The 12,490-nt window shown below is 50.8% G+C and overlaps 1 protein-coding gene across 1 annotated transcript in view; it reads left to right on the top strand.

The window, feature by feature from the left end:
• LOC126427975 (C3 and PZP-like alpha-2-macroglobulin domain-containing protein 8) overlaps positions 1-12,490 on the top strand; it is an 829,074-nt gene that overhangs the window by 630,641 nt on the left and 185,943 nt on the right. Inside the window, exon 9 of the mRNA XM_050089861.1 lies at positions 7,668-7,785. Within this exon, the coding sequence (XP_049945818.1) occupies positions 7,668-7,785 (118 nt within the window). The remainder of the gene's footprint in view (positions 1-7,667; positions 7,786-12,490) is intronic.

Here is a 12,490-nt window from a genome sequence, read left to right as displayed (position 1 = left end):
TACAATCCGACCTTTATCAAAGTCGGAAACGTGATGGTACGCATTTCTCCTCCTTACACGAGGCATCGCAACAACGTTTCACCAGGCAACGCTGGTCAACTGCTGTTTGTGTATGAGAAATCGGTTGGAAACGTTCCCCATGTCAGCACGTTTTAGGTGTCGCCACCGGCGCCAACATTGTGTGAATGCTCTGAAAAGCTAATAATTTGCATATCACAGCATCTTCTTCCTGTAGGTTAAATTTCGCGCCTGTAGCACGTCATCCTCGTGGTGTAGAAATTTTAATGGCCAGTAGTGTAAAACATTCTTTGATCGCAAATACAGTCATCTCTTTCAACCATTACTATCATTATGAGACTCAGACGTCTCCTTAAACTTACAGCTAACTGCCATGACTGCCTTTGTCACGAGGTATAAAAAGTTTGAAGTTAATCCAAAGACTGAGCACAATTTGTTGCTCGACCACTGCCCTTTACGCAAGAAGTTATTTGGCTTGGCATCGAATGAAAGTGTTCTCCTGAGGCATATCGTGCCAAACTCTGTCCAACTGCTGTGTGAGATCGTCAATGTAGAGCTGGTTGGTGGGCCCTGAAGATAGTACTCGAAACCTTCTCAACTGTGATCCAACGACATTGCTGGCCAAGGTAGGGTTCGTCAAGCACGAAGACAAGCAGTAGAAACTCTCACTGTGCGCGGACTGGCATTATCTTGCTGAAATGTACGCCCAGGATGGCTCGCCATGAAGGGAAGCAAAACAGGGCGTAGAATATCGTCGAAGTACCGCTTTGCTCTAAGGATGCCGTGGATGGCAACTAAAGTGGTGCTGCAATGAAATGAAATAACATCCCAGATCATCATTCCTGGTTCTCGGGTCAATATGACTGACGACACTCAGGTTGGTATGCCACCACTGTCTGTCTCCAGACACGTGTTTGCTGGTCATCGTGACGCAGTTCGAAGCAGGACTCTTGATTGAAGACAATTACACTCCAATGAATGAGATTCCAGGCCGAACCCTTGGACAGCATTGAGATAGCAGCCAGTGTGGCCGAGTGGTTCTAGGCGCTTCAGTCCAGAACCGCCCTGATGCTACAGTCGCAGGTTCAAATCCTGCCTCGGGGATGGATGTGTGTGGCGTCCTTATGTTAGTTAGGTTTAAGTAGTTCTAAGTCTAGGGGACAGATGTTAAGCCCCATAGTGCTCAGAGCCCTTTGGAACATTTTTGAAGCATTGAGATACCAACCTGACTCTCGACCAGTACACAGCCCGACATCCGGGAGTGATGCTCGGGGGTGCCCTTTGGTTGTTAACTGTGGACCGCTTGTAGCACAGTGGTATGTCTACGATGTTCTACACCCCATTTCATTGCCATTCATGGCAAGCCATCCTGGGCTTACGTGTCGGCAAATTAATGCCGCCTGCACATGGTGAGAATTTATACTGTTGTCTTCGTGCTTGACAGATACTACTTTGGCCAGCCAGTTGGCCGGATCTCGACCCATTTGAGATAGTTTGGTGCATTATGGACAGAGCCCTCCAACCACTTTGAGATTTTGAAGACCTAACACGCCAATTGGACAGAATTTGTCACGATATGCCTCCGGATAACGTCCAACAGCTCTGTCGACCAATGCCAAGCCGAATAGGCTAACTGTTTGCACGGGGGCCAGAGGTGGACATACACGTTATTAATTTGGTCAAGTTGTGAAACTCTTTCTCTTGAATAAATCGTTGAGTGTCTCCGAAATGGTATTCGCTTGTTTGTCTGTGCATGCACATCACATCTGTCGATTTCCGCCCCAGTCGGATAATACCTTTTGTAGTGTCTTGCACCTTAAGGAAGCAAGGAAGAGGAAGTAGTTGTGGGTGGCAGGTATCTCCTTTCTACAATGCAAATGCACATTTGGGTTAATACAACTTGAATGGAGCCCATGTGTTGCGGTACAAGCTCATCAGTAGCAGCCCTCTTGCCAGCTGATGTTACGTCAATATTCACTGCTAGTTAAGTACAATTCTGGTGCAGGTAAACTTGCCCTGGTATAGGCGCCAATCTGGTCGTTATGTACTGTCGTAGCCTCAAACCCCCTCTGTGAGTGAACTGACAGACGCCAAACTGGATAACTGAGTGCTTGAGTGAGGCCCTCCAGTCAGCAGCGGCAGCCTAAATACCTGCTGTCGAGAGGGCGTTGGTTGGTTCAAATGGCTCTGAGCACTATGGGACTCAACTGCTGAGGTCATTAGTCCCCTAGAACTTAGAACTAGTTAAACCTAACTAACCTAAGGACACACACACATCCATGCCCGAGGCAGGATTCGAACCTGCGACCGTAGCGGTCGTGCAGTTCCAGACTGCAGCGCCTTTAACCGCACGGCCACTTCGGCTGGCCAGAGGGCGTTGGTGGCGTATTGCTTGTGTGTGTGTCTCTGGCCTCTCTCGTGATAGGCACACTCGATCCAGCAACTACTAAATGATCTTCACACTCCATCTTAGGCTAACGGTGTGCTGGCGACAGCTTACACCAGCACACCATTCTGCTTCATCGTTTTTTATCACTTTTTGTTTTGCTCAAAGTGTAAAGTGTATTACAATAAATCGTTGGAGACTGTTGGTCACATATATAAAACTGCTGAGGACAATATCCCTGAAAAACATCAGATATTTTACTGAATAAAATGTTCTTGGGTTTCCAACCGCTTCAGTTGCTTAAAACTACACGAGCTTTTGGCCAAGCACTCCTTGGCCATTGTCAAGTGTTATGACTGCCAGTGGGCTGTTGGTGCGCCCTTATATACGCTAGCTGCCTGCTGTGACGTCACTGGTGCGCGGTGGCCAGAAATACATCGGACAAACAGTGTCCACTGTGGAACAACACAGGAAAGAACATGAGAGGTGTTATCGCCTACGCTATCCAGAGAAATCTGCGTTAGCTGAGCATCCGTTAGAAAACGGTAACCACATAAAATTTGACGATACCTCTATCGTGGCTCGCACTAAAAGCTTCTGGGACAGTTTAATAAAGGAAACCATTGAAATAAAAATTACCGCAAACACCCTGAATAGAGACGGTGGCTTGCAGCTCAGCGCTGCGTGGGATCCAGTGATCGCGCGGTTGAAGAGGGCACATCGAACGCCGACTCAAAACATGCCCATATATGGCGATGTCACGGTCACCAGGTCACAGCTGGCAGCTAGCGTATATAAGGGCTCACCAACAACCCACTGGCAGTCACAACACTTGACAATGGCCAAGGAGTGCTTGGCCGAAAGTTCGCGTAGTTTTAAGCAATTGATGCGGTTGGAAACCCGAGAACATTTTGTTCAATGTTATCGCTGCGACACCCTGCATTCATACAGTTATTTTACTGTTGCATCTGGACAGTGTAGTGAGTTTCAGAAGCTTGTACTCATTATCAAATCAGATTCCTGTCTAGATTCAGGACATCCAGGCAGTACATCGCCAAGGTGTAAAAATAAGGTCAGGAATTGTAGTGTTGTAGAGCTGTTACCGTTTTGTTCGCCATGCAATATCCTTGCAGTCGACTTCTATAACACTGGTGGCACTCATGAGTAGCACCACGTTTTGCCTAGCTCTGTGCTGCATCAATCTGCTGACGAGGATCTGACTGTGATTGGGGTTTGTGACTGTGTTGCCGAGCTTACTGACCAGCCTAACCGTGTCCCTGACTGTGATTGGGGTTGCGACTGTGTTGCCGAACTCACTGACCAGCCTAACTGTGCCCCTGACTGTGATTGGGGTTTGCGAGTGTGTTGTCGAGCTCGCTGACCAGCCTAACTTTGCCCATGACTGTGATTGGGGTTTGCGAGTGTGTTGCCGAGCTTGCTGACCAGCCAAACTGTGCCCCTGACTGTGATTGGGGTTTGCGAGTGTGTTGCTGAGCTCGCTGACAAGCCTAACCATGCCCCTGACTGTGATTGGGGTTTGCGAGTGTGTTGCTGAGCTCGCTGACCAGCCTTACCGTGCCCCTGACTGTGATTGGGGTTTGCGACTGTGTTGCCGAGCTCGCTGACCAGCCTAACCGGGCCCCTGACTGTGATTGGGGTTTGCGACTGTGTTGCCGAGCTTGCTGACCAGCCAAACTGTGCCCCTGACCGTGATTGGGGTTTGCGACCGTGTTGCTGAGCTCGCTGACCAGCCTGACCATGCCCCTGACTGTGATTGGGGTTTGCGACTGTGTTGCCGAGCTCGCTGACCAGCCTAACCGTGCCCCTGACTGTGATTGGGGTTTGCAACTGTGTTGCCGAGCTCGCTGACCAGCCTAACTGTGCCCCTGACTATGATTGGGGTTTGCGAGTGTGTTGCCGAGCTTGCTGACCAGCCTAACCGTGCCCCTGACTGTGACTGGGGTTTGCGACTGTGTTGCCGAGCTCGCTGACCAGCCTAACCGTGCCTCTGACTGTGATTGGGGTTTGCGACTGTGTTGCCGAGCTCGCTGACCAGCCTAACCGTGCCCCTGACTGTGATTGGGGTTTGCAACTGTGTTGCCGAGCTCGCTGACCAGCCTAACTGTGCCCCTGACTGTGACTGGGGTTTGCGACTGTGTTGCCGAGCTCGCTGACCAGCCTAACCATGCCTCTGACTGTGATTGGGGTTTGCGACTGTGTTGCCGAGCTCACTGAGCAGCCTAACTGTGCCCCTGTCTCTGACTGGGGTTTGCGACTGTGTTGCCGAGCTTGCTGACCAGCCTAACCGTGCCCCTGACTGTGACTGGGGTTTGCGACTGTGTTGCCGAGCTCGCTGACCAGCCTAACTGTGCCCCTGACTGTGATGGGGGTTTGCGACTGTGTTGCCGAGCTCGCTGACCAGCCTAACCGTGCCCCTGACTGTGATTGGGGTTTGCAACTGTGTTGCCGAGCTCGCTGACCAGCCTAACTGTGCCCCTGACTATGACTGGGGTTTGCGAGTGTGTTGCCGAGCTTGCTGACCAGCCTAACCGTGCCCCTGACTGTGACTGGGGTTTGCGACTGTGTTGCCGAGCTCGCTGACCAGCCTAACCATGCCTCTGACTGTGATTGGGGTTTGCGACTGTGTTGCCAAGCTCACTGAGCAGCCTAACTGTGCCCCTGACTCTGACTGGGGTTTGCGACTGTGTTGCCGAGCTTGCTGACCAGCCTAACCGTGCCCCTGACTGTGACTGGGGTTTGCGAGTGTGTTGCCGAGCTCGCTGACCAGCCTAACTGTGCCCCTGACTGTGATGGGGGTTTGCGACTGTGCTGCCGAGCTCGCTGACCAGCCTAACTGTGCCCCTGACTCTGACTGGGGTTTGCGACTGTGTTGCCGAGCTTGCTGACCAGCCTAACCGTGCCCCTGACTGTGACTGGGGTTTGCGACTGTGTTGCCGAGCTCGCTGACCAGCCTAACTGTGCCCCTGACTGTGATGGGGGTTTGCGACTGTGTTGCCGAGCTTGCTGACCAGCCTAACCGTGCCCCTGACTGTGACTGGGGTTTGCGACTGTGTTGCCGAGCTCGCTGACCAGCCTAACCGTGCCTCTGACTGTGATGGGGGTTTGCGACTGTGCTGCCGAGCTCGCTGACCAGCCTAACTGTGCCCCTGACTCTGACTGGGGTTTGCGACTGTGTTGCCGAGCTTGCTGACCAGCCTAACCGTGCCCCTGACTGTGACTGGGGTTTGCGACTGTGTTGCCGAGCTCGCTGACCAGCCTAACTGTGCCCCTGACTGTGATGGGGGTTTGCGACTGTGTTGCCGAGCTTGCTGACCAGCCTAACCGTGCGCCTGACTGTGACTGGGGTTTGCGACTGTGTTGCCGAGCTCGCTGACCAGCCTAACTGTGCCCCTGACTGTGATGGGGGTTTGCGACTGTGCTGCCGAGCTCGCTGACCAGCCTAACTGTGCCCCTGACTCTGACTGGGGTTTGCGACTGTGTTGCCGAGCTTGCTGACCAGCCTAACCGTGCCCCTGACTGTGACTGGGGTTTGCGACTGTGTTGCCGAGCTCGCTGACCAGCCTAACCGTGCCTCTGACTGTGATTGGGGTTTGCGACTGTGTTGCCGAGCTCGCTGACCAGCCTAACCGTGCCCCTGACTGTGATTGGGGTTTGCAACTGTGTTGCCGAGCTCGCTGACCAGCCTAACTGTGCCCCTGACTGTGACTGGGGTTTGCGACTGTGTTGCCGAGCTCGCTGACCAGCCTAACCATGCCTCTGACTGTGATTGGGGTTTGCGACTGTGTTGCCGAGCTCACTGAGCAGCCTAACTGTGCCCCTGTCTCTGACTGGGGTTTGCGACTGTGTTGCCGAGCTTGCTGACCAGCCTAACCGTGCCCCTGACTGTGACTGGGGTTTGCGACTGTGTTGCCGAGCTCGCTGACCAGCCTAACTGTGCCCCTGACTGTGATGGGGGTTTGCGACTGTGTTGCCGAGCTCGCTGACCAGCCTAACCGTGCCCCTGACTGTGATTGGGGTTTGCAACTGTGTTGCCGAGCTCGCTGACCAGCCTAACTGTGCCCCTGACTATGACTGGGGTTTGCGAGTGTGTTGCCGAGCTTGCTGACCAGCCTAACCGTGCCCCTGACTGTGACTGGGGTTTGCGACTGTGTTGCCGAGCTCGCTGACCAGCCTAACCATGCCTCTGACTGTGATTGGGGTTTGCGACTGTGTTGCCAAGCTCACTGAGCAGCCTAACTGTGCCCCTGACTCTGACTGGGGTTTGCGACTGTGTTGCCGAGCTTGCTGACCAGCCTAACCGTGCCCCTGACTGTGACTGGGGTTTGCGAGTGTGTTGCCGAGCTCGCTGACCAGCCTAACTGTGCCCCTGACTGTGATGGGGGTTTGCGACTGTGCTGCCGAGCTCGCTGACCAGCCTAACTGTGCCCCTGACTCTGCCTGGGGTTTGCGACTGTGTTGCCGAGCTTGCTGACCAGCCTAACCGTGCCCCTGACTGTGACTGGGGTTTGCGACTGTGTTGCCGAGCTCGCTGACCAGCCTAACTGTGCCCCTGACTGTGATGGGGGTTTGCGACTGTGTTGCCGAGCTTGCTGACCAGCCTAACCGTGCCCCTGACTGTGACTGGGGTTTGCGACTGTGTTGCCGAGCTCGCTGACCAGCCTAACCGTGCCTCTGACTGTGATGGGGGTTTGCGACTGTGCTGCCGAGCTCGCTGACCAGCCTAACTGTGCCCCTGACTCTGACTGGGGTTTGCGACTGTGTTGCCGAGCTTGCTGACCAGCCTAACCGTGCCCCTGACTGTGACTGGGGTTTGCGACTGTGTTGCCGAGCTCGCTGACCAGCCTAACTGTGCCCCTGACTGTGATGGGGGTTTGCGACTGTGTTGCCGAGCTTGCTGACCAGCCTAACCGTGCGCCTGACTGTGACTGGGGTTTGCGACTGTGTTGCCGAGCTCGCTGACCAGCCTAACTGTGCCCCTGACTGTGATGGGGGTTTGCGACTGTGCTGCCGAGCTCGCTGACCAGCCTAACTGTGCCCCTGACTCTGACTGGGGTTTGCGACTGTGTTGCCGAGCTTGCTGACCAGCCTAACCGTGCCCCTGACTGTGACTGGGGTTTGCGACTGTGTTGCCGAGCTCGCTGACCAGCCTAACTGTGCCCGTGACTGTGATTGGTGTTTGCTACTGCGTTGCCGAGCTCGTTGACCAGCCTAACTGTGCCGCTGGGTGTCTTTGTGTCCGCAGCTTCGAGGTGCAGGCGGTAATGGCGCCCACCAGCCAGCTGCTCGTCTACTACGTCACCGAGGAGGGCGAGCCCGTCAGTGACGTCATCAGCTTCGATGTCAGCCTGCAGCACAGTGCCGTAAGTACATTGTACAGCTCCCCATTTCCTTGAATTGGTTGATTATTGTTTAAATGACTATGACCAATTACGAGGCGCGTGTTTTAAGTAAGGCCCGTTTTGTTGTACACACTAGTAGTTAGCGCGCACACCGCAACGAGCGCGTGCGTCGCATACTGGCATGCCTCGGGAATAGCTGCGCTCAGTTTCAGCTCTGTAGCTAACCCGTACAGTCTGTGCTTTCAAAATGTTTGAGACTATCAACTCGACCGCCGCGTGTGAGGTTCGCTCAGTGATACGGTTTTTGTCAGCAAGGAACCCCTTCTGCTGCAGATTAGCGATGTGTATGGTGATATTGTTGGGAGTGAAAGCAAAGTGCGTAAGTGGGTACGAGAATTCAAATATGGCCGTGAGAACGTTCATGATGAGGACCGCTCTGGTCGCCCTTCTTTGTCTACAGAAGATTTGGCGCTTCAGTTGAAGGGAGGATTCGTGAGAACAGGCGCTCCACAATAACGGGTCTCTCAAACGGATTTCCTGACGTGTCGAGATCAGTGGTTTACAACTTTGTTTCTGAACACCTAAAGTTTAGGAAACTGTGCCCCCGCTGGGTCCTGAAACTCCTAACAGAGGACCACAAAAACCGAAGATTTGAGTGTGCGATGAAGTTCTTGACTCGGTATCACGAAGAATGTGACGGCTTGTTGAGTCAGATCGTAACTGGAGACGAAACATAGGTTTCGCATATCACGCCCGAATTGAAGCAACAGAGCGTGGAATGGAGACACACACGCTCGCCTGTAAAGGTGAAGGCCAAACAGACTCTGTCCCAGCGGAAAATCATAGCGTCGCAGTTTTGGGATAGGCACGGTGTTTTGTTGGTCGACTTCAAGCAACGAGGAACCACTATCAATGCAGAAGCGTACTGCCAAACCCTGAGAAAGCTACCCAGAGCGATTCAAAACAAAAGACGTCGCATTCTGACAAAGGGAATTGTCCTTCTCCATGACAATGCAAGACCTCACACTGCAGGCCAGACCCGCAATTTAGTGGACAGTTTCGGCTGGGAAGTTTTAGATCACCCACCCTACAGTCCTGATTTTGCGCCGAGCGATTACCATCTGTTCCTCCACCTCAAAAAAATGGTTCAAACGGCTCTGAGCACTATGGGACTCAACTTCCGAGGTCATAAGTCCCCTAGAGCTTAGAACTACTTAAACCTAACTAAGCTAAGGACATGACTCACATCCATGCTCGAGGCAGGATTCGAACCTGCGACCGTAGCGGTCGCGCGGTTCCAGACTGTAGCGCCTAGAACCGCTCGGCCACTCCGGCCGGCGCTCCTCCACCTCAAACACCACCTCAGTGGCAACCGTTACAATGATGACGACGACGTGGAAATGGCAGTGAACTCTTGGTTATCGGAGCAGGCATCAAGTTTTTATGAAGAGGGTATTTTAAAATTGGTTGAAAGGTATGATACGTGTTTCAACAAACTTGGCAACTACGTCGAAAAATAGAGTGAAGTATGTACTTTCTGAAAATAAATTTCTTCAAATAACCTTTGGTTGTGTACGTATGTTCAAACGGACCTTATTTAAAAAACACGCCTCGTATTATTATTGTTCTCGTGTGAGAAACATACTTAAAACACAGTTTATACAATTGCTAACATATCCACACAGATTAAAACTGTGTGCCCGACCGAGACTCGAACTCGGGACCTTTGCCTTTCGCGGGCAAGTGCTCTATCACTTGCCCGCGAAAGGCAAAGGTCCCGAGTTCGAGTCTCGGTCGGGCACATAGTTTTAATCTGCCAGGAAGTTTCATATCAGCGCACACTCCGCTGCAGAGTGAAAATCTCATTCTGGAAATATCCACACAATTTATGTAATATTTGACCAAAATTTGGCCACTTCCAGTGCATTTTCCACTGGCCAGTGAAGGTCATCTCCTGTGAAGATGGCTGGACGCAATCGACACGTGAGCATATTTCCAGAATGTGATTTTCACTCTGAAACTAAGTGTGCGCTGCTACGAAACTTCCTGGCAGATTAAAACTGTGTGCCGGACCGAGACTCGAACTCGGGACCTTTGCCTTTCGCCGGAGAGTGTTCTACCTTCTGAGCACCTTCAATTCTGCCAGTACCTCGTCTCGTACCTTCCCAACTTCACAGAAGCTCTTCTGTGAAGCCGGCCGCGGTGGTCTAGCGGCTCTAGGCGCTCAGTCCGGAACCGCCCGACTGCTACGGTCGCAGGTTCGAATCCTGCCTCGGGCAAGGATGTGTGTGATGTCCTTAAGTTAGTTAGGTTTAAGTAGTTCTAAGTTCTAGGGGACTGATGACCTCAGATGTTAAGTCCCATAGTGCTCAGAGCCATTTTTTTCTTCTGTGAACCGCAATATCCTGTCTTCCAGGAGTGCTAGTTCTGCAAGGTTCGCAGAAGACCTGTGCGGTATGGAAGGGAGGGGACGAGGTACTGGCGGAATTTAAGCTCTGAGGACGGATCTTGAGTTGTGTTTGGATAACTCAGATGGTAGAGCACTTGCCCCCCGAAAGACTAACATCCCGAGTTCGAGTCTGCATCCGGTACACAGTTTTAATCTGCCAGGAAGTTTCTTGTAAGCATATGTTGAACATGCAGTCAAACTGAGTTTTGTTTTCTTCAATGTATTCCCATTTTGCCAGGTTAGCCCATGATCTGCCTTCCCAGATCGGCCAATTCTCATCATGACCAGGAGGTAAAGATTCTGGAAATATTTTCCAACCAGGAGGGTTGGATGTCTCTGCTCTCCATAGTTGCAGCCTGTCTTCAGAGGCTGTTAGTTTCTCCGATGTTCTGGGGACACTTTTCCTTGACTTTAGTCCTTGTAGTTAGGGTTGTTGCCCATGCATGGGACGCGTTTTTTACTGCTCCAGTTTCGTTCTTTCCCTGGTTTCCACTACTTCTCACCGAACAGTACGTGGTGCAAGGTGGAAGAGCCATTCGACGGGAGTTAACTTCAAGCAGCCTGTTATAATTCTACATGTGTATTTTAACAAATAGCGCCGATATAATAGTATTTTATTCAGCTGTTTCTTATGCCTGTGACCTTATTTCGAAGCCATGGTAATTTTCAAGCTTTGTGCATCGCATATGGTTATCGCTGGTGCTGCCGAAACTATTAACTTATAACTTTGTGGAGCTTTATTAATCTGCAGTTGCCGAGCGCTATTTTTGAGAGGTTTGATTCTTTCTCACGAAGCTGTCAGTGTCGAAAACGAATCAAACACCTCAAAAATAGTCCTCAGCAGCTGCAGATTAATAAAGCTCCACCAACTTAGTAACATGTAATAAACGGCGATAGCGCCAGCAATAACACCGTGCGAAGCTTATAGCCTGAAAATGACCATGGAGTCGAAATTAGTGCCTATCCATAGAAGAACTGAATAAAATACTGTTGCAACAGCGTTACTGGTTAAAATTATTTAATGTCTTTACAAGAGACGTACAGCGCTGCAGGCGTAGGGGAAATAAAAAAGCAATAGTTAATTATTCATGGGCGTTAACGACCATAGAAGGTGAACTATACCATCCTGACAACGAATAACGAACACGAAGCTGATTGTAACATAATTAATCCCCCCTCTGGGAAATGTAAATGAAATATTTTCGTACAATAAAATTATGTTTGAAGGATGAATCGTTTGCTAGGTTACCGCCGGCCAGAGTTAAAGGCGCTACAGTCTGGAACCGCAAGACCGCTACGGTCGCAGGTTCGAATCCTGCCTCGGGCATGGGTGTGTGTGATGTCCTTAGGTTAGTTAGGTTTAAGTAGTTCTAAGTTCTAGGGGACTTATGACCACAGCAGTTGAGTCCCATAGTGCTCAGAGCCATTTGAACCATTTGCTAAGTTACCAATCAACTTCCCAATAACTCCATTTCGTTGTGAATGGCTAGCTGTAAAATAATATAAAAAAGTCCTTCAGAATCTCACATACAAGAGATTAAGGTGACAACGAAAATAGAAACACTCATGGTTAGTAGATGCCGATTTACCATGCCTACCAGTCACGAAAGAGAGTTGCCTACCACTCACTTACTAGAGTGGCACAGAAAATAACCTATCGATGTGCTATTTCCTACCTATCACCTACTGGAACTGTTCCAGTCAGTCACTACAGTAGCAGACAAATAGCCTACCGTACAGTCATCTCCCTCTATAGCAACCTGTCTACAAATTGTCCAATGACATCTCAGACATGTAACGTTGGTAACTATAAGATAACCGAAATAAACATTCACCAGTACATAGCAGCCCCCCCCCCCCCCCGTTTTTTTTTTTTTTTTTTTTTTTTTTTTTTTTTTTTTTTTTTTTTGCCTCATCGGTCTTCTGACTGCTTTGACGCAGCCCGCCAGGAATTCCTCTGCTGTGCCAACCTCTTCATCTCAGAGTAGCTTCTGCAACCTACGTCCTCAATTATTTGCTGGACGTATGCCAGTCTCTGTCTTCCTCTACAGTTTTTGCCCTCTACAGCTCCATCTAGTACCATGGAAGTCATTTCCTAATGTCTTAATAAATGTCCTATCACCCTGTTCCTTTCTCCTTGTCAGTGTTTTTCACATATCCCTTTTCTCTCCGATTCTGCGCAGAACCTCCTCATTCCTTTCCTTATCAGTCCACCTAATTTTCTACATTCGTCTGTAGCACCACATCTCAAATGCTTCGATTCTCTTCTGTTCCGGT

Source organism: Schistocerca serialis, chromosome 12 (assembly GCF_023864345.2).
Source record: "Schistocerca serialis cubense isolate TAMUIC-IGC-003099 chromosome 12, iqSchSeri2.2, whole genome shotgun sequence".
Classification (NCBI taxonomy): domain Eukaryota; kingdom Metazoa; phylum Arthropoda; class Insecta; order Orthoptera; family Acrididae; genus Schistocerca; species Schistocerca serialis.
This window is presented reverse-complemented; position numbering and strand designations above follow the sequence as displayed.